At 37.5% G+C, this 22,926-nt stretch overlaps 1 protein-coding gene across 2 annotated transcripts in view; it reads right to left on the reverse strand.

Moving 5' to 3' along the window:
• LOC112050597 (PAN2-PAN3 deadenylation complex catalytic subunit PAN2) overlaps positions 1-22,695 on the reverse strand; it is a 28,567-nt gene extending 5,872 nt beyond the window's left edge. The window contains exons 1-20 of one of the 2 annotated variants that reach the window (XR_002887167.2): positions 22,459-22,695; positions 20,906-21,048; positions 20,117-20,286; positions 19,056-19,176; positions 18,359-18,558; positions 15,149-15,365; positions 13,992-14,131; positions 12,863-13,015; positions 11,717-11,813; positions 10,959-11,054; positions 9,918-10,034; positions 8,057-8,138; positions 7,132-7,289; positions 5,971-6,199; positions 5,299-5,444; positions 4,291-4,469; positions 3,378-3,462; positions 2,613-2,704; positions 1,484-1,604; positions 430-637 (exon numbers count right to left, since the gene is read on the reverse strand). Coding sequence is in view for 1 of the 2 variants with exons in the window: in XM_024088892.2 (XP_023944660.2) it covers positions 430-626; positions 1,484-1,604; positions 2,613-2,704; positions 3,378-3,462; positions 4,291-4,469; positions 5,299-5,444; positions 5,971-6,199; positions 7,132-7,289; positions 8,057-8,138; positions 9,918-10,034; positions 10,959-11,054; positions 11,717-11,813; positions 12,863-13,015; positions 13,992-14,131; positions 15,149-15,365; positions 18,359-18,558; positions 19,056-19,176; positions 20,117-20,286; positions 20,906-21,048; positions 22,459-22,513 (2,798 nt within the window). In the remaining variant the exon portion in view is untranslated. The remainder of the gene's footprint in view (positions 1-429; positions 638-1,483; positions 1,605-2,612; positions 2,705-3,377; positions 3,463-4,290; positions 4,470-5,298; positions 5,445-5,970; positions 6,200-7,131; positions 7,290-8,056; positions 8,139-9,917; positions 10,035-10,958; positions 11,055-11,716; positions 11,814-12,862; positions 13,016-13,991; positions 14,132-15,148; positions 15,366-18,358; positions 18,559-19,055; positions 19,177-20,116; positions 20,287-20,905; positions 21,049-22,458) is intronic. The other variant, XM_024088892.2, reaches the window with a different exon arrangement.
• Positions 22,696-22,926: the final 231 nt, after the last annotated feature.

Consider the following 22,926-nt stretch of genomic DNA (forward strand, 5'->3'; position numbering starts at 1 on the left):
GACCCTACACTAGGTCATTGGTAAATGTCTCAAAACAATGGTATTTAGATGTCCTTCCAAAAGCCTTATAACCAGCAGTGGAATCCATCGGTTTATAACGAAAGATATATGGTTTGTCATGTAAAAAAACATTATTATAGGCCAGATATTGAGAAGCGAATTTCCATCAAATCCCGAAGTTTTGAGGTCCTACGAAGCTATTCTGACTATTTTTATGTTGATGTATGTCAGTGTGCGTGTACGTGCGTGCGTGTGTGCGTGTATGTGATTGTGTGCGTGCGTGAGTGATTGTGTGCTTGCGTGCTTGCGTGAGTGATAGCGTGCGTGCGTGAGTGATTGGGAGCGCAACAATTCAAATGCTTTGCAACAATGGGAGGTTTCAGGGATGACCTGGAGGGTCAAATGGGCTTGTAAATTGTGTTCAATTACCTTAAATCGTTGAACAGGTACCACCGGCAGTCGTCTTCCTCGTCAGGTATCCTCACGTACGCCACCAGGTTCCTCGGGTTGTCCTCCACACACAACACCACGGAGGACAGGGAGTATTCCTCCTCGTGTTGAATGTTGGGTGGTTTCTTCCTCGGTAAACTGAAGTCGAATCTAGGCTCCATTGGTGAACTATCAGTCTAGAATTTAGCTGTTGTTCAGTTGAGTTATCAATAATTATTGATACCTTAAAGGCAGGCGTCCACTGATCCGCATCGTACGTATCGGACGCATCGCATCAAACGGATTTTAGTTAGTATTCTTTATATTGAAAGTGTGTCCACTGATCCGCATCCTAAGGATCCGGATCTGGTAAAACCATTTAATGCGCTGCGTCCAATACGTGCGGTGCGAATATGTGGACGACTTGCATTTATATAGCTTCAATTAATAATATTTATTACTAGCAGAACGTCGCGGCTTTCGATCAGATTTTCCGTGATTTTCCATTCGTGAGAAAATACGTGGACTAAATACAGCCTATTGAAGGTGAAAGAATGTTCCAAAAGTGTTTGACTTTACTTGTTACATCATAAATACATATCTTTCCTTTTAGTTTTTCTAATACATACTATTGTGTCCTTTCCTGTGACGGCCCCGTCCTGTACCAACCCGCTTTGTCCACACACTCGCACTTGGCCATTTTTTTTAAATCTTTCTCTAAATTGTTTTCGTAAAGACTTTCTAACTTAGTTTTACAAACTAGTTGAATTAAGTTCAATCGACCAATACGCATTTCTAGAATGGGACTTATTTTTTCAATAAAACATTTTTTTGTTTGTCAATGGATTTTAATAAAACAAATATTTGATAGTTCGTCAAGCTTACCATAAAACATCAGTGAAAACTTTAATCAAATCGGGTCAGCCATTTATTGTGTTCGTTTAAGATTAATTTTATATGTATGGATTTTTCTAGTAGGTAGTATCTAGTAGTACCAAGTATTTATGCACCACCACCACGTACACCAGACATTGAGAAACATATACAAACTTACCTTATCATCGATAATAACCTCTCCGTCAGACAGCAAACGGATGTTCATTTGATGAGATAAAACGCAATTACTTTCTTGTGACGAAATGTTTAGCGAATTCATCTGAGGCGCCGAAGACGGCCTACAACCAAAAAAAATTCCTTCAACAAATTTGTATTCTCTAAATAGTCACAGATCTGTAGTGCTATTTATTCTGTTACGATCCTTTATTTAACTCGCAAATGCGAGTTTCGAATTCACCTCTATCTTTCTCAATCCACAGTATCGTGTTAGTTATGAAAAACTCGCTCTAGCGAGTTCTAAAAACATCGTTATACGCTACTGGTCTGGTTTTGTCTAATAGTCTGTTTGGCTTTGATTTAGTGGTAAGATGTAAGATTTTGACAGCAGTCAGTTGACAAAGAGTGACTTGGTGTGTAAAATTCATGAAAATCAACCTATGAAACTTGAGCTAAAATTTATTCTTAGATTTTTTTGTCTTGAAAATGGTGGTTTTACTCCAGGCTCGTGCTTTACAGGGCACGTTAAGCCCTCGGTCCCAGTCATTATCATTATCCTTTGCTAGTGACCGTTCGTCTAGGGTCGAGTGTATCAATAATGCAGCCAAATAGCATTGCACAGAACTCTGTATTTGTAGATCTTACAGTGCCGTGGGAGACTATCATTCTGAAGGACCACAGTACAAAAGTGAATATATATTATTACATAACTAAAAATAGTTATGTGGTTAGTCACGCCATAGAAGTAGGTGCGAGAGGAATCCCAACAAATCTCTCTATAACTTGCTTAAAGACCTTAGCCTCTCTAAAAATGCAGCAAGTTCTATATTATAATGGGTATCTAAAGCAGGTCTAGTAAGATCTTACCAAATTTGGCAAGGCAGAGAGAAGGGGAATGTTAATCGATTTTCAAGAAATTAACCTACGCTCATTGGTCACAAGTCGGAGTTTTTCTTTAAGCCACGCGATGGACCCGGCACCCGCAATCAATGAAATGCTAAGATATTCTTCTCCCTAAATCTGCCAAACCAGATTTGAGCATCGTAGGTCCAAGCACGATATCCTCATAAAAGAAGGGAAGTCTGGTTGGCTGATAATGATGATGATTTGTAGTTGAATATAAATATTACCGTTCTGGATGCTTGAATCTACACCCCGGTCTGGCACAATGCAATCCGTACCGACAAGGTTTACTGCTGCTGCCTCTTTTCGTCGTTTCAGGCTGAAAAACATAATACAAAGAGTATGTTTTGGAAATACCCACAAGATTGTCATGCTGTTCACGTTATTATATTTACAATTACAATTATGAATTACAAAAACAAATTGTAATTTGGGAGTAAAGCCTCAGTTGAAATATCAATCAATGGTCACATCTGTTTAAAAATGCCAAACAATAGCTTCGGAAGTATTTCACTTAGGGTTTGCCTAACTTTACAAGTGTGTATTTTCTGATAATGTAAATATCTAATTTTGATAACGTAAATCTATACTAATATTATAAAGCTGAAGAGTTTGTTTGTTTGATTGAACGCGCTAATCTCAGGAACTACTGGTCCGATTTGAAAATTCTTTCAGTGTTAGATAGCCCATTTATCGAGGAAGGCTATAGACTATATATTGTCCCCGTTTTCCTACGGGAACGGGAACCACGCGGGTGAAACCGCGCGGCGTCATCTAGTTTTAAATAAAATGTAAATAGACGTCCCATCTTAGACCATTAAAATGCACTTTCGGTATTACTTAAATAAATGAAATTGCTGTATTTCTGACCTGGACTGTACAGCTATTTGCCTATCTAGTAGGTAGTAATTTGATAACTATTTAGCAATCTATTAAAAACTAAAACTTAATATTTTTAAGATAATCGTTTTCTGTAAATTAAATCTCTTTACCGTGTCTTTTTGGACACCTTTAGTCCAATAGGCCTTCTCGTGGGGAGTGGCACCACCGCAATTTATTGCCAGAATAGGTGGCAATCTGGAAAGTAGAACGGTATTCAGGAAGTTTTCTATGTGATAGAAAATCATGCGCTTGTACTGTATCAAATATTTATTTTGTATCTACATGCAATACCTATTTTCATACTAAACTTTTTTTTTTTATTTTCTTTGCAGGTGGCAAAAATTACGGAGTGATGCGTTTTGTTTATACAGATATAATTTTAGACTTATTGTCAGGAGATGGTTCATAATCAAATATCTAGACAATTCCGTGCAACAGTAGAAATATAGAATTTTTATAAAGTGTATACTATACACACTACTACTACTACTATATTAATTTCAATGATAATTTTATTCTATAGATAGGTTACGTCCCTACAAAATCACCGCAAAAAGTGAACCGAATTTAGCGACTCCACTGAGCGCACACTTGCACAATTTTGTCTTTAATTCCATTATATATTTATGTATATCTAGTTTTTACACTTCCTGAACACACAACTCGAAACTGTAGATGGTATTTAGGTATTATTAGTTTAAATAACGTTCGTTTAATAAACGACTAAATGAAATTAAGTCAATTTTCCACATTTGTCCGCCTCAGTTTTGATGCGTTAGTGCCCCATCTGTAGTATAAAATATCATTGATTAATTGTCAAGACCTATCTTGTCAATATGATGATTAACTGAACTGAACGAGTATAGTTCACGACAACTGCTCATTGGATGATTTGCCGTACCAACTGGATTTTCATTTCATTGTCAGGAGAAGGGGAACATTGATCACATTTATAAGACAAAGTTTAAAAAAAAGACTTAGTTTAAAAAAAAAACTTAAGAGGTGAGAGTAGTTTCAAATTACCTGAGTATCCTCCCCCTCTGAACGGTGGGGGTAAACCGAGCGCAGTGCTCGCACCATGCGGGGGTAGATCGTCGAGCCGCGAGCGATGCGCGGACTAACTCTAAGAAACCCCCCTTCCCACCCTCCGTGCTCACTACGTACTGTAGCGCGCACGCCATTACTACTGATTCGCGTTCTTCCTGGTAATCAATAATCTCTGTTGTAACAAAGGAGGTTTATTTGAGTAAGTACAGTGGCAACGCAGACTATGCTAGGTTAGGTATTATTTTAATAAACGATCTGCGCTTATAGTCGTATTGAAATTCAACACAGCGTAGAAATAAATATATATACTTAGAAAGAAACAAAGGCGGGTTTGTTACGCCATCTATAACTGAAAAAAAAAACAGATTTTTATGTTCCATCGTTTTCGGCCATACTTTCCTTTACTTATTTCTTGTAATCTTTTTATGGTACTTTGACGACATTCTATATTTTTCTTCTATTCAATAACGCTACTCATGGACAAAATCAATATTGATGTTATTATTATACAGGCTATAATGCCAGCCCTAGACCGTAGACAGGGAAGACAATAGACAATTTGATTGGCGTGCCATTGTAAGTCAAAATATATACGATTTTGACATCCTAAAACATTACGCATAAATTTATTTATTCCGCAAATATATTATATTAAAACATTACACATATATATTTAAGGTATTTCGCAAATATATATTTAAGGTTTATTTGAGGCTGTAATATCGTGCTTTGAATACGTTTATTCTTGTTTGGGTCATCGTTGAGCCTAAAAAATCAGCACGCGTCATTACACCAAATATCGAATTGTTTTGCCATAATTTTTTACAGAGTCCGCACCATACATTGCATCCTAGCATAATTATGTTGTTCTCTTTTTAAGGGAATGCGATAGATGTCTATTTACTACTCTATCTACGACCAAGTCATTTTAGGCTTAAACTTACTACCGACATAATATTGTTTAAAAAATCATTCATTCCTCACCTCCTTATTGCATTTAGTGCAACGGTTCACCTGATGGCGTCCTATAGCGAACAACTTGGATATCTCAGATTCCTCATCATCTGACTTGGATATATGGTTTTTCAGTCCATTTTTCTCTGGTTGCACGTGATTGCTTACTATGGAACCTGGAAGATACAAGTTTTATTTAAAGCACGAATAAACTGCAAACGTTTTGATTCCATAATCTATACTATAAGCTACTAGCAGACGCGACTGGGACCTCAGACACTTCTAACTTCAAAGAAGTCTCAACACTTCTAACAATTAACTATTATTGATACATATTTCAAAAAACGTGCGGTCGTGAAACTCTTAGCAAGAACGAAGTTCTTCTTACATTCTGACTGACATGGTCTCCATGGAAACACTAAACTATTAATGATCAATAATTACAACATGAACATTATCAATAATTACATCACAAAACATTATTAATAATTACAACAAAATATTTTGCACAAAATCACTAACGCGACTGGCAGCGTGACGGCGTTTGCGCTGCCTAACAAACAACTGAACTTATGTCACCTTATTAAAGCATCTTATTTATACCATCACTGTTGTTTCCTCTTCTTCTAACTTCGTACAAATACCTCCCCTCCACAATAACATAAGTAAATAATGAATGTAATCGAGGAACTCGGTACATACCATCATGATTATTGACCATTGGTCCTTCGAAGAGGTCCTGCGCATCGTCTTCACATACTGGCGGTCCCATGTACTTCAACTCAGTGTAGTGGTATTGGTATCCATTGACTTGCTTGTTTATTTGCTTCGGTGGGCTTTTGGTGTGAGCCAGTAAAGTCAACTCTTTCTCCTTTTTTCGAGCCTCTAGTATTTCGGAATGTATTTGCTGCAGCATGAAGCGATTCCAGCTCTGAAAAGAGGATTATCAGAATACAATAAATAATATAAATAAAATTAAAGTGTCTGTCTGTGATTTCAAACTAACCGATATTGTGTACGTACAGTGATCGCCACGGATCTTTATGTTTGTTAAGTTAGCTGCAGAATGAGTACAGACGTGAACACTCCCCGCCCGCGCCGTTCGTACCGTTAATGATTCATTGCGCAGTTATTTGTTGCTAACTTCATAAACATAATATCTCGATTAATAAAAATATTGTGGTGTTATACCCCCATCATAGAAATCTGGCCCAGCGCTGACCAACCCGCATGCCCAGCGTGGTCAGTTTCGGGCAAAACTTTGTAAATGGACCAACAAAATAAAACACAGCCCCTAGTCCCCGGCAGCCCCGCTATTCCTGGCTCTGGCAGTGGTTACGGTAAGAACGGGGCAAGGGGTGTTCAGAATCTCCGTCAGAGATTAGGCGCAGTGTTGGTCGACCCCCCACCAGGTGGACTGACGATATCAAACGAGTCGCAAGTATTCGCTGGACGCAGGCGGCTCAGTATCGTGATGTTTGGTAGTCCCTACAAAAGGCCTATGTCCTGCAGTGGACGTCCATCAGCCTCAGACCAATTATAGAAGGACCTGTATCGCACTCATAGTCACGAACAAAATTGTCAGTCATTTTCTGAGGAAAACGAGCTTAGATTGTGTATATATCTTATACTAAACTAGAAGTTTTTGCCCGTTTTTTACACAATTCAATCACACAAAAAGGTATTTTTAAGGAGCTCTTTAACCGACGAACACGATTACAACTAAAAACATCGATACTATAGAGACAATTTTTATAATCACATTAGATCGTTAATCATATACTTTGACAGTAAAGTAACGTCTAGCGAGGCAGGTCCTATACAATAATTGGTCTGAGCCATCGGCTGATATGATGATGATACCTGTATAAGACTGATTAGATCCGCCCTGTGGTCAATGACCCCATCCGGCAGGATGAGACCCAGAGCAGCCGCTTCAGGCACGGTGCGGAAGGCACGTAGGAAGTTGTCGGCCTGGCACGGAGCCCCGCCTGAAGTGTCCAGCATTCGGAACAGGAATCCTGGAAGAAAGTTAATCCATACATTAAATAGGCTAGTTGACACTTTTTGTAAAAGGGCCTTAAAATGTCGCTCCACTTCCCCGCACGTGATTCCCCGCTCCGTTTCCCAGCTCCGCTTACCGGTTTTATATGAATTTTAAAGTTAAACTAGCTCGTAAGTCCCTGTCCACTTAAGAGGAGAGATTTTGTGCAATCCTATCTATACTAATATTATAAACCTGAAGAGTTTGTTTGATTTAAGGCGCTAATCTCAGGAACTACTGGTCCGATTTCAAAAAATCTTTCAGTGTTAGATAGTCTATTTATCGAGGAAGGCTATAGGCTATATATATCCCCGTCCCACAGGAACCACGCAGGTGAAACCGCGCGGTGTCAACTAGTTGTTTAATATTACTCCGTTTCTCGGCTCCGCTGCCGCGCTCCGCTTCGGTGGACTGGCAGCCTAATATGAAACTCAGTTTTCATACATCAATGCGTCTGTAAAACACCTACGCCACGTACCGCCAAGCGATTTAGCGTTCCGGTACGATGTCGTGTAGAAACCGAAAGGAGTGTGGATTTTCATCCTCCTACTAACAAGTTAGCCCGCTTCCATCTTAGACTCCATCATCACTTACCAGTTGAGATTGTAGTCAAGGGCCAACTTGTCAAAAATAATAAAAAAAAAAAACATCTGTTAGTATACATTACTTCTACAAGCAAAGCATAAACATCATGTAAAAAAAATTACATGTTTATTGAATAAGCCGACTACAATAAAAGCATACCAAGTTCGCAGCTCAGACAAAACTCCTTCGCACACGTGTGGGCCAACAAAGTTGCTTTCACAGCCGGAATGTGATAAAGTACCTGAAATTAAAACCAGACATTACCATTATCACAATAATCACTATGTCGATGTCTTCAGCAGGCCTAAGATGCGCGCTACATATCGCTCTCTGTTTCAGTCCATTGCAACAAAGAAAAAATCACTCTTATTCGGTCCATCCATCGCAACAAAGGAAAAATCATAAAAATCACTCTAATTCGGTCCATCGGAAGAAAGGAAAAATCATAAAAATACTCTCATTCCGTCCATCACAACAAAGGAAAAATTATAATAATCTTTTAAACGTAAAAATGGATTCAATTTCATAGACATATTTCAATTATCTTGATTTGAACACAAAATTACGAAACCGATTTTCATGAAAATGAAATGGGATTAATCTGGTAACTATCTGGTACTATATGGTCTGATAACTATACTCATTCAAACAAAAAAAGATTTTTCAAAATTGGTTAATAAATGCCAAAGTTATGAGGTAACAAACTTTTTAAAAAATAACCTCCTCCTTTTTTTGAAATCGACTCTCTTTCTTTCCATCGCAATAAAAAACATGAATATCTGCTTCGATCCATAGCAACAGAAGAAAAATCTTAATTATCGGTTCTTGATCACTGTCATCACTTACTAGAAGAGGAGTAGAAAGTAAACGTCTACTGATAAGAGAAGCAGTCAAGGATTATCGGCTGAGTAGGGTGATTTATCAATAAACAATTATAAATAAAATAAAATAAAATCTTTATTCACCAAAAAAAAAAAATATACATAAAACCATAACATTGCCTGTGGTCTCCACACTAGATTGATCTGTATCGTGGAGACCAGGTAGGATTTTCTAATGCTTTCCGTTGGACTAGGACTAATTACAAAAATTACAATAAATAGGACTACATTACAAAAAGAAAAACATTACAAAAAAGAAAAGTAAAGTAAAACAGTAAGCAGAAACATTAGATGGTGTACACAATTATTTTAGCTTATTTCATATTTGCATTGAGTAATTCTTCAGTGTCTGTATAAGTTAAACTTTTTAACCAATTAGTTATTGTTAGACTTGCCTGATTTACTGAGAGGTTGCAAAGATCACAGGACCTTGCAACAAAGTTGTAGACTTTTGCATCGACATATGGTGTGAATCGTCGAGCGAACTCAGTTTTCGCAATTGGGAGATTGACCTTGACTATTCTTTTTCCAAATACCTTTTTTACATTTGGGGATTGTAGCAATTGTCTATGTTTTGACAAAGCTGCTTTTAATATAAAGAGTTGACGAACTGTAAGCACCCCACTATCTTTATGTAGTAGTGCGGTTGAATATTTGTATGGTTTTTTTAGCATTACTTTTAATACTGATCGTTGAGCTCTCTCTAGATCTATTAAAATTGTCTTTGCTGCACTTCCCCAAGATAGAATGCAATAGTTAAGAAGCGACTGGCATAATGAAGTGTATACTAATGTTAGGGTTGACGCGTTCGCTATATCGCGTATTTTTTTCATTATACCGATGATTTTTCTGACTCGTTTAGAAAGGAAAGCAATGTGTGGTCTGAAGGAGAGCTTATTATCGATCTGGATCCCAAGATATTTAATGACGTCGACCTGACCAATTTCATCACAAGCACACTGAGCCGTTATGTGGCGTTTTGCATTTGTTACGCCACAACTGTGGATCTTAAGGCCATTGTTTCGTTTTTTGGGAGCGGAAGCTGCAGTTTTATGAAAGCAAAGCACATATCCAATTATAAGTTATATTGCAGTTTTAACGCCAACAGGGTGTTATATAAAACAAAAGTATTAATTAACCTGTAACATAGAATTGCAGTAGGAATTTGGCAAAGTGAATTCTAGTCCAGGGAATCCAACCTTGTTTAGCGAGTCGTTACTGTCGTTCGATCTTGGTTTCTTGAAACGTAAATCCATCTGTAATCATTACACATGCCATTAATATACGAGGGCTGGATGAAATGTTCACGGCCTAAACTAGATAGGCAAATAAACAGTAAATAGTATTGATCTAGATAGGCAATTAACCAGTAAATAATATTGATCTAGATAGGCAATTAACCAGTGAATAGTGATCTAGATATCCAATTAACCAGTGAATAATATCGATGTAGGTAGGCAGTTAACCAGTAAATACTCTTGATCAAGATAGGCAATTAACCAGTGAATAGTGATCTAGATATCCAATTAACCAGTGAATAATATCGATCTAGGTAGGCAGTTAACCAGTGAATAGTATTGATATAGATAGGCAATTAACCAGTAAATACTCTTGATCAAGATAGGCAATTAACCAGAAAATAGTATTGATCTAGATAAGCAATTAACCAGTGAATAGTATCGATCTAGATAGGCAATTAACCAATAAATAGTACTGATATAGATTGGCAGTTAACCAGTAAATAGTATTGATCTAGATAGGCAATTAACCAGTGAATAGTATTGATCTAGATAGGCAATTAACCAGTGAATAGTATTGATCTAGATAGGCAGATAACCAGTAAATAGTATTGATCTAGATAGGCAATTAACCAGTATTGTTCCTGCTTATGTGGGCTATTTATTTGTTAGTATGGAAATTGTCAAATTGGTCTATCAAATAGTTTGTGTGCAGGGATGTTGCAGTTGCTTCCATGTTATTCTTCCCTTCTGGGAAATAAGACTTACGTTGGAGAAACACAAGACTAAGTGTATTGAAGTCAAGGGAGTTTATGTAATAATATTAAACTATTTTTTCTCTGATATTCGCAGTCTTTCATTGTCAGGCCGAGAACTTTTAATCGCCCTAGTGAGAAACGTGAGAAAGTTTTAAATATTTGTGCCAACAAATATGCTTCTTACCTTAAGATAATGTTTGGGTATTGGTTCTGCAACAACCGTTCGGGTTTCCTTAGGCTTTACGATCACATCCTGCAGGGTTTCTTCAATATACGGCATCTGTTTAGAAAGACTGTTTGATAATATTTCATCATTATCAGCCTACTAGCGGACAACCGCGACTTCGTCCGCGTAAAATTTAGTTTTTCGAAAATCCCTCGGAAACCCTAGATTTTCCGGGATGAAACGTAACCTATGTATTAATCCGAATTAATCCGATTAACATACTAATTTTGATATGAAATATTTTTCATCCGTTTAACAGATGGGTGAAGGTCGTTTCTAATACTGATCTTAGACTATATCGGATGTTATTGATAACGACCAAAGCACGTGTAACAACCACCAATTTTGCAATACAGGACAAGCAATTTTAACTCAAAATTTCTTAGAAGTAAGATAAGCTCAATATTTCATACCCCGACCCAGGATACAATCCTAGTACATTATTAAGCCACATAACAACTAGACAACAAAGTAGTTATAATAAAAAAAACGCATTTATAATAATGTATCCGATTAATAAAATCTATTGAATTAGAAACTTAATTAGGTTCAGAAAATAAATCAACTACAAAAAATACCATAAAATACTTTTTACGATTTTGTTAAAAAAAGCAATTGGTTGGAACTTGAATCTGCAAGAAATTGTCTAATACATAGTTTGCTTACTATCAGTCAACGTCATCGCCATAATCGAATACATTAACTCAATATTTTACCTGATTTCTTCTAACAGTTTTAGGGTTGGGTGCGTATCCAATAGGGCCCTGCATTTTCATTGTTCTCAGGATTTCAGGGTCAACGGGTTTCAGTTTCCTAAAATAATACAAGTTTTGGAAGCATTAAATATATTAAATATTAAATTATTAATATTAAACATGTCGGTAGGCTTAATATGGGCCATGACATATCTCGAATCGACAGAAAGTTTCTTATCTCCTCTCTCATTTGTTGCCTTGGGACGAAAGAGAAAGAGAGATAAGATTTTATTATTTGTTTGTTTGTTACAAACAGGCCCTAGGATCTGACACTACTGGACTGAATAAAAAAAAATCACCAATTGAAATAATTGACATACGAGTAGGCTATATTTTAGCCCCTTCTCCTTACAGATCTCGCATGCGTCACTGACACATTTTCAACCAATAGCGACGGGGTTGATATCACTTTCTCTTTCCAAACGCACCGAAAGAAGAGAGAACGATAACTTGGATTGTGCCGCTATAGATTGACATTTTTGTCATTCTCCCGTCTTAATATATCGTGAAGTGCATCTTGGGACTATAGATATATATCTCATTATCTCTTAGTAATACGAGATTCGGCATAAGAAATATATACCCTCATCTGTTATTTAATTGGGATAAGAAATAAATGATAGAAAATATTTACATTGACATATTGCACATAAATTGCCTAGTTAAATTGCGGCCGAACAGTAAGTTTAAAATGATTATTTTTTTTAAATTCATTTCATAACCTCATTGATTTTATTATAAAAAAAAATACCGTACATTTAATAGAATATTCCCAAAAGAATTAAAAAAGTAAAGGTTGCCTGCTTTCACCCTGCAACTGTAGGGTTGCCAGATATAAAGAGTTTAGTAATGTTATTCATATACCTTCATCAATTACTTAGTAGTCTAATATGTTAAATGAAAGCTTATTTTATGCTTAGTTTAACTGTATTAGGTTGTCTTTGATCAAGTTCATGGTTTCCTAGATTTTGTATGAAAAAATATGTGTTTGGCCGCAAACCTATTTGCAATGTGTCACTGTGAACATTATCTGTTATTTATTTCCTAGAACAGATGAGGGTATATATTTCTAATGCCGGATCCTAGACTACAGCGCGTTATAGGTACCTGTAAGTCTTGTGATAGAACTCTGGAGGCATGTCACTGAGCCATTTGGTGCCAGTCGTGAGCGGCGGCCGAGGGATGGACGAGAAACTAAAGGTTTCGTCCTTGAAACTCACTCTGGGCAGTGATGGCAGCGGATCACCGAACTCTGTAGGTCTAATAGTAATTTTTGGTTGTAATAATATAGCTACAAGCAATTATAAATTATCAACATTGAAACAAAACTTTCTAGTCTACTTTTGACTTTCATGCGCCCCAAATAAAAATTTAATCACCTCCAAATCAAATCAAATCAAATCAAAAATCATTTATTTCAAATAAGCTCAGTTTACAAGCACTTTTGACACGTCAGTTGACTATTTGTAAAGATTCTACCACCGGTTCGGAAGGCAGGTTCTGCTGAGAAGATACCGGCAAGAAACTCAACAGTTGCTCTTTTGAAAAAGTCATACAGTATTATAATTTACAATTGATAACAATTACTGTTTACATTTCTTATAGTTTTACTTCCTGTGTGAAGGTGGAAGCTGATCCAGCGGCCTCCAAGCATCTTTATCATTAAGGAACTCATCAATGTTGTAGTACCCTCGACTAAGTAAATGTTTCTTCCTCCTATAACTTAAGAGCCCTTGAACCGTGAGAAATTATATTCACCGTCGCCAGTCACATTGCTTTGCGGCAAACCTTCGAAAAACACTATTTAATTTGAAACTAAATAGATTAGAGTAAATCAAAAACTAAATTGATTCCAAATTCGCCGCTCGTATATTGCTGGTTTTAATACAGGGTCCCTCTACCGCATACTGCGCTACTGATTAACACATACCAATAGGTAATGCAAAGAAAATAAATAACCCAAATTCATATATAATAATAATAATAAAAGCCTTTAGTCGCTGACCTTTTAGATTTTGACTTATAAATAATACAAATTTTAAATTTAACTAAAAATAAAATAAAATATCCCCCGCTTTTTTCCACTCATCTCTGTCTCAAGCTAACCTCCTCCATCCTTTTGGTAAATCATATATATTATAACCTAAATTTTATTAACATTGTTAACCTTAATTCAAATCATATGCAAATTATTCCAAATTTTAGTAGAATAAAATAGGGTACAATTATAGCATACCTAGAGAAGCTATTATACATAGGCTCGTGGTTGTGTTTAGCTGAGAACATATGGATGTGCCCGCCGAGGTCACCAAACGCGAGAGCCTGACTCGTCGATGAGACGTCCATCACACTGCATTGGGAACTGTGAGTTTCTACCTGGAACAATATATGGCATTTTTGTATCTTAACATTTTTTTTTGGGTTATAAGGCAAACGCTTCTATATTTTAAAGGGAAACATATCCGCGAGTGAACCTGCGGGGCACAGCTAGTTCTTATTAATTTTAGACTAGCAAGTACACACGTAAGTATGGTAACTAGCCACAGCCGAAGGCTTTCACCAGCCAGATCTAGAAAGTTTTAATCGGTCCAGCTTGGGATCGAACCCAGGACCGTCTTGTAACTGCGTTTACATTTTTTATATCGGTCTATTAATTGTGAAGCCTAATACTCACTACAAAGCAATAAACAAAAATCTTTCCTTTTTATGATATTTACTGTAAAGAAGATGTCCATTTCAGATCTTTGTATTTTTTAAATTTTTACCCCATATCATTAAAATTTAAAAAATACAAAGATTTTATTAAAGTATATATAAGTGAATAGGTTTACCTAAATAAGAAATAAATAAAATTAAAACCCAAATTTTTGAGTTTTAAAAAGATGGCGCCCATAGAGCAACTATGAAATGACAATTGACAGCAAACGTCAAATCTACTACTGCATTGAATACGTCATTAATCCGCCATTATTACCCTTAAAGTGTTGTATTTTTTTTGGAGAAAATGAATTATTTCGAAAGAATTAATGTAAATTTGTAGATTTGTATAATCAAAAATAGTTAAAGAAATAATTTTCTTTTATTTCCGACAGTGTACAGTGACTAATCCTGGGCATGCAATTTTGGACCATCTCCGTTATTTGTCAACTAGCTGTCGCCGCGCGGTTTTACCCGTGTGGTTCCCGTTCCCGTACGAATACGAGGGTAATATATAGCCTTGCTCGATATATGGGCTATCTTAGCATCATTATCAGTAGTTCCTGAAATTATCGCGTTCAATCAAACAAAGAAACAAACTCTTCTTCTTTATAATATTAGTATAGATGATGTCAATAAATGGGGAAAACCTATCATCATTTAATCATTAACTGCTATTAATAACAAACAACTAACCTGAAACACAGATTGTGACTCTGGTTTAAGCGAATCGTTGACGTCCAACACCGTGACATGCCCATCGCTGGCCATAGCGACCGCGCGTCCCGACACGGCGGGCACAAAGTGCAGCAGTTGCGGCGGTGACATGGTGGGTATCTGCCGCAGCGAGGAGCCGCGCAGACAGCGCACGTCCCACACCACTACGTACGGCTCGGCGACAGGAGATGACGAACTGGGATGACATAAGAGGACTTTTTTTTTTATTCAATGACAAGTTTTTTTTTTCAATTTCAATATGGTTTTGCAATACATTCAGCCAGTCATCAAGTAATCATTTATATCACATTTTTTTTTTATTCTTCTCAAGTTAGCCCTTGACTACAATCTCACCTGATGGTAAGTGATGATGCAGTCTAAAATGGAAGCGGGCTAACTTGTTAGGAGGAAGATGAAAATCTAAACCCCTTTCGGTTTCTACTCGGCATCGTACCGGAACGCTAAATCGCTTGACGGTACGTCTTTGCCTATAGGGTGGTAACTAGCCACGGCTGAAGCCTCCCACCAGCCAGACCTGGACAAATTAAGAAAATCTCAATCTGCCCTGCCGGGGAGCAAACCCAGAACCTCCGTTTTGTAAATCTACCGCGCATACCACTGCGCCACGGAGGCCATCAAAAAGTGAACAAAAACATACAAGTGATTTGCCCTGTTAGGGCGAAAGTGGTCAAATATAGTTCATCGTTGGTCATTCAGTCATAGACAAGTCACGTCATGCTTTAGTAAAACGAAAGCAACCTTAATAAAAGTTTTGCTACAGTCCACCGAGAAAATCGAATTAATCACTCATAACACACTTGTTCAACCTTCAGGAAGAGGTAGGGTAGGGGTAGTTGAAAATTTACATCGAGTTTCACGCGAACGAAGTCGCGGGCGTCCGCTAGTGTTTAATAAAATGCATTCTATTTTAAGCAATAAAGCTCTAAAGCTCGGATTTTTGAATTTTTTCCATCTTGAATCAGTTTTTCAATTATCTATATATATAAAAATGAATTGCTGTTCGTTAGTCTCGCTAAAACTCAAGAACGGCTTAACGGATTTATCTTATCTTTGTCTTGAAACGTTCGTGGAGGTATAGGAAAGGTTTAAAAGGTGAGAAAAAATCAAATAATTTCCGGGAAAACCCTAAAAACTGCCCTTTTCTATTTCCCATACAAACGTTTAAGAGTCAAGCGGCAGGGGTAGGATAGGGGTAGAGAATAAGTGCACTTATGTCAAAACGAAGCTTGACCGGGTCCGCTAGTAGCTTATAAAAAATTCGAAACATCCTAAAAAAAATATAACTTGGTCACCCTAGGGATTTTTGGAAAGATATTCAAATTAGTTTTAGATAATAAGTTGGTGCATCTATTTGCGTTTTATCCATTAATTACGGGACACCCTGTATGTATATAAGTAGCGTATATTTATTACAGTTTACGCCAGAGATCTGTCTATTGGACAGAGGCAGCTGACGCGTTTGAAGACCGAGCACGGTAATCTGATTTCTTCCAAGCCCGAGTTATTAAGTGAGGTCGAGAAGTTCTATGGACAGCTATACACGACTACTCAGCAGCCTGTTGACAACTTGGCTAAAGACCCCAGAGCCAAGTTGACCCGACACTATACCGAAGATATCCCGGACGTCAGCCTATATGAGATTAGTGTGGCTCTCAAACACCTGAAGAACAATAAGGCGCCAGGTGAGGACGGAATCACAGCAGAACTCCTGAAAGCGGGTGGAAAACCGATACTTAAAGTCCTTCAGCGATTGTTCAATTCCGTCATTCACGAGGGCACGACGGTGCCCGGTGGTCAAAAAAGACGACGACGACGGTGATCAAAAAAGGTGATAACACCTTGCTGAAGAATTACAGACCCATCTCGCTGTTAAGCCATGTTTACAAATTGTTCTCGAGAGTCATTACGAATCGTCTCGCTAATAGGTTTGACGACTTCCAGCCTCCCGAACAAGCCGGTTTCCAAAAAGGCTTCAGTACCATAGACCACATCCATACGCTGCGGCAGGTTATACAGAAGACTCACGAGTATAACCAGCCACTATGCTTAGCGTTTGTGGACTATGAAAAAGCCTTCGATTCGGTGGAAACCTGGGCTGTGCTAAGGTCATTGCAGAGATGCCGAATTGATTACAGGTATATCCAAGCGTTGAAGTGCTTGTACGAAAACGCCACAATGTCAGTCCGTATTCAGGATCAGACTACGAGGCCAATCCAGTTGCAGCGAGGAGTGCGTCAGGGAGATGTGATCTCTCCGAAGCTATTTACCGCCGCACTGGAAGACGTCTTTAAGCTTCTGGACTGGGGCGGACTTGGCATCAACATCAATGGCGAGTACATCACTCAACTGCGGTTCGCGGATGATGTAGTCATCATGGCACAGACTCTGGATGACCTTAGTACCATGCTCAATGACCTCAGCAGCGTTTCTCAACAGGTGGGCCTGAAAATGAACATGGGCAAAACAAAAATAATGTGTAATGCTCATGTATCGCTCCACCCAGTTATAGTTGAGAACGCTGCACTCGAAATGGTAGACGAATACGTATACCTAGGACATATGATCCAGTTAGGTAGGTCCAATTTCGAGAAAGAGGTGAACCGTCGAATCCAACTCGGCTGGGCTGCATTCGGGAAACTTCGCGACATCTTTTCGTCCGAAATTCCTCAGTGCCTGAAGACAAAAGTCTTAGAACAGTGCGTGTTGCCAGTGATGACCTATGGTTCCGAGACTTGGTCGCTAACTATGGGCCTCATAAGAAGGCTCAGAGTCACACAGCGGGCGATGGAACGAGCTATGTTAGGAGTATCTCTGCGTGATCGAATCAGAAATGAGGAGATCCGCAGAAGAACCAAAGTCACCGACATAGCTCAACGAGTTGCGAAGCTGAAGTGGCAATGGGCGGGGCACATAGTTCGAAGAGCCGATGGACGTTGGGGTCCCAAAGTGCTGGAATGGCGACCCCGCACTAGTAAGCGCAGTGTTGGCCGACCCCCCACCAGGTGGACTGACGACATCAAGCGAGTCGCAGGGATTCGCTGGATGCAGGTGGCTCAGTATCGTGATGTTTGGAAGTCCTTACAAAAGGCCTATGTCCTGCAGTGGACGTCCATTGGCTGATATGATGATGATGATGATGATATTTATTACAATAATAAGCATCCTTACGATTGAGTAAATCCGCAAGTGATCAGCATATCTCCCTGCATGTCCAAGTCAGACAGGCAAGCGGTGTGTGCCCTGAAGGACTGCTCCACACTGCTCAAGCATCTGATATCCCTCAGCGTTATCATGCCGTTAGCGCTGCCGCACGCGACCACCGACCCGCCACCGCTACGTAGTACCGCACAACCCTCTTCTGGAACATTCTGGAAAATTCCACACTTAGGTTTTAGCTAACTGTGGAACTTTATAAAGCCTCAATAGCTCAACGGTAAGAGCGGTCAGACTTATCATCACCCCGTTGGTCTATTGTCGTACAGTGTTTCCCGATTAGTTGGAGGGGAAAGGGAATATTGGTCATATTTAAAAGATATGGCAAATGTTCTTTCAAAAAATACTACTGAGATGAGCAGTAATAACTGCAATGCAGTGTAAAGTATCGTTATGTATGGTATTTAGTGTACTGTAGTTGGATAAAGCCACGTAAGTCGTGGATAGGCAGATCAGAAAATGACAGTTAATTTTTTTACAAATTACAAAGTTAATACACATTCAATTCAATTTTATAATTTTTTTAATTTTGTAATTTAAAAAAAAGGCACTCTAACGTAAATTTAGCTTAATATAAATTGATCTACTTCAACTATTTGTGGCAAGAAATATTATTATTATTATTAAAAAAACCATTTTGTAATTTACTTACAATAACACCTTCCACCCATTTATTGAGATCAAGCTCCAGGAGTTTGTCTTGATGGCCACCCATCAGTACCTTGTGTGTGTCAACTTGGAACAAACATTGCATATCCTGCATGTTAGGTGACCTACAGAAACAAGAAGAATTTAGTTAATAGCAAAACTTTTTGAAATAGGACTTGTTCAGGAAAGTATTGCCGCCATGCTTATTTCTGCGGCTAAGTAGCATTGCTGTCTTAAGTGTGTGGTTTCAGTTCTAGGTATAACGGTCCTCTGTGTAGGCCATTGATTCCCTAGGTGGACCCTCAGGAGTCTACGGAAGACACGGCGGGGGCTATGTTGACATAACATAAAATGGAAGTTCACGATTCTTAAGTTGGGGTCCACGAAAATTTATCTAGTTTCGTACCAAATTTTCCTACAACAGCCCTGCTCAGCGTCTCCTGACTCTGATTGCATGAGAAAAACGGTACAAAAAAAAAAGAAACGCACCAAATGTTTTTTAAATTAAATAATTTGTGATTTTTTTGCTGTGAGTAATTATCAAAAGTTGGCTGAAATAAATTTTTCCTGAACAATTTAACTTTTTGTCATCCACTGACAGCACAATCAATTTAATAATTTATCATTTCTTGGTGGCTGTTGATTCAGCTGCAACGAAAATTTCCATAGGTAAATCGAATCACATTTTTGTCGAGTTTCATATAGAAAATTAGCAGGGGGTCCATCTGAACAAGTTTAATTAGAAAGTGGTCTATGAGAAAATAAAGTTTGGGAACCTCTGGTGTAGGTGTACATGCATGGAGATAAGATTATGCTTAGATGCAGAGGTATTGTATATCTGAACAAAGCGCAGCACACATTAGTTCCCCAACAACACTCCATGAGGCATTCGGTGACCTGGGTAGTCTGCTAAGCTTCTGGTGTGAGTTCGGTTGACTAGAGTGACTCAAGTGGGGACCAGCACCTAGTGGACCTACGTACAATGGCCAACCTCAGTGTCAAAGAATAGAGAAGTTCCAGGAAAAAAAGAATATTTTTCACAATCCAATCTACTTAAAATCTTACTTGTGCGTATGCCTCGGCAGTCCCCTGCGTATTTGGTGTCTCAATGACGTTTTAGTAAGACAATATATGCCTTCTTCTAATGTTAAAATGTCTCTCACTTCCTCACACACATGTATTTGGAATGATGTATATCTTTGCAATTGGGGCCCATAGTAGGATGTGACATGGCCCTAAAATAAAATTTTGATGTTAAAATAATATCTTTTTTTTTGTTTTACTTAAAATAATATCTATACTAATATTATAAAGCTGAAGAGTTTGTTTGTTTGGTTGAACGTGCTAACCTCAGGAACTACTGGTAAGATTTGCAAAATTATTTCAGTGTTAGATAGCCCATTTATCAAGGAAGGCTCTATTAATCATACCCGTATTCCTACGGGAACGGAAACCACGCGGCGTCAACTAGTTATTAATATTTGGAATGATTGAGTATTGCATCTCTTTGACTCCATAACTTTAAAATAAAACACAATTTTTGAAATATCTCTACTTAAATCTGATGGTCCAAATTGGTAAAAATTGTATAGAAAATCTAAGTATAACCTAATTTGGTAATTATTGACAAATAACTTCTTTGAAAATTTTTAAATTTGGTATGTTTGTAATAAATCAACCGATCTTCACATGTTTGTCAGCAATTGATAGTTTTTAATGTCTACATAAGAATTCCAGATGTGCACTGATCTAATGAAAGATATTAGAATAATAATAATTAAATAATTGCATTTTTGAAATGTTAATGAAGAGACAAAGACCTTAAAAACTACATAGAAAAGTGACAGTACTTACCCCTTGGTTCCCCATCCATATCAACTCTTCATACTTATCAAATATCACAGATGAAACACCAAATCGGTTCCCGCCATCCACTAACACACCAGCTCTCAGCTCATAATCTGCTTCTTTTTTTACCATAAACGGTTGAGGGAATTCTGTAAAAGAGAGACAAGTTACATAGTAGTAGTATTAGAGATTAACTGGTATTTTTGATTTTAAATATAAGGTTGTATGTCTCCAACAAATATTTTAGCATTTCTTTCATTCACACAGTACAGGTACCAGAACCATCTTATAGAGAAAAATAACAGGTTCCGCTCTGCTCTTATTTTTTCTGCATGATCCCGGGATCACTGCATGATGCACAGCTTATGCAAATGTAGTTATTTTGCTTTTTATCCATTGTTGCACCAGTGACTGTATTAATTTTGGTCGAGAATAATCTAAGACTAAAAATATTCTTCACCTTAATAAATTTTTGACAGTCAAATATAGGTAATATGAAAGTTAAAAAAAAATACTATTTTAATACCTTTGTGAAGGCTTAAAGTACGTCTTATTCCCTTAGCTCTATATTTTAAAATAAGCATTGATTCTTACTATAACTGGTTTGTTAATTCTATATAATAGTCTAACAGTAAGTGGAGTAACTTTACCTTCTGATTAAATTTAAATTCATTGGCTTGGGACCCAGAAATACTAAGTCACACTAAGAGCCCCTACAGAGGACCTGTGGCATTTTGCATGTCCTGTCATCCTATAGTTATGGCACTGATCTTTACAAACCCATAGATATTAAGCAGTCGTGAATTTTAATAACCAGTGTTTTGAGACTTAAAAACCTCTCAACTCTGAGGTTTTACCAGAAGTTTAACTTTAATCTTTATTATTATTTAATATACTTGACATTTCCCTGGCATTTCACCTGATTTTAAGTAACAATACAATGGAAGATAGGAGTAACTGTCTCTGATCTTTTACTAATTTTATCAACCTTTGACTGGTAGTCCTGAGGCATTGCAGTAAATATTTTAATGGCAAGGTTATGCAATAACTAGCCAAAGCCATAAGCACAACCAGACCAGATCTGTCCCAATTTTACAACAACATAAACTTAAATCCCTCATTTGCCTCAAGCTGTAAATTACACACATGAACCCAGAACTATATTCAATACACGCATAACTGCACTAGGTTTGGGCAAAACTTCATAAAGAAAATAAAAAAATCATCACATATCTAAGTTTAATGTTTTTTTTATTGTTTACTCTCCTGAGGGTAAACAAAAGAAATAGGGGTGGGTTCGCTAATGTTAACTGTTAAGACGAAAAACAATTTAAAAATTTAAAATTTTTAAACAGTTCCGAAAATGCGGTGTCAGCAATTCTGAAACCTCTAACATTAAGATGTTTTGCACGGTTACGTGTTATCAAGTAGTGTCGTAAGCTGTTTGAGGCCGGTCCTTCTCTTTTACTGTGTTAAGTAATAGAACTAAAGTAAATTGCATATAAAGGCAGTCGGTAATAAGTTATTTTTTTCCAATAAAATCAGCACAAAGCTTTTACCAGGCAATAGGACGTGTTCCGTTGGCATAGAGAGCTCGGAATAATGGAATGCCATGTCAATTGACGCGTTACTTCAATGTCGGGGCTGCATTGAATCGAATTTAACTGTTCGTTTTCAATTAATCTAACAATTAAAACGAAAATAAATATCCGAAATCTAAAGAAATCCTACAAACTTTTTTTTAAAATTTGACATTTCCATTTCACAGAAAACAACACAAAACACATTTTGTCAACTCGGATGACATTTTGATTTTTTTTCTAATTCCGGGTTCTGATTCTGGCTCTAAGCTATGTGTGTTTTATCATGGTTTTATCTATGATAAATACTATTATCACCATCATCACCACCTAATCTCATAATAAATCCCTTACTGTTACTATTACCGTGGTTTCCATAGATATATCATTTGGTTTCTTTTGTTGTGCTCTCGGACCAATTACCAGAGATCTGAGAGTAGGTATAGT

This window comes from Bicyclus anynana, chromosome 14, assembly GCF_947172395.1.
Source record: "Bicyclus anynana chromosome 14, ilBicAnyn1.1, whole genome shotgun sequence".
Taxonomy (NCBI): domain Eukaryota; kingdom Metazoa; phylum Arthropoda; class Insecta; order Lepidoptera; family Nymphalidae; genus Bicyclus; species Bicyclus anynana.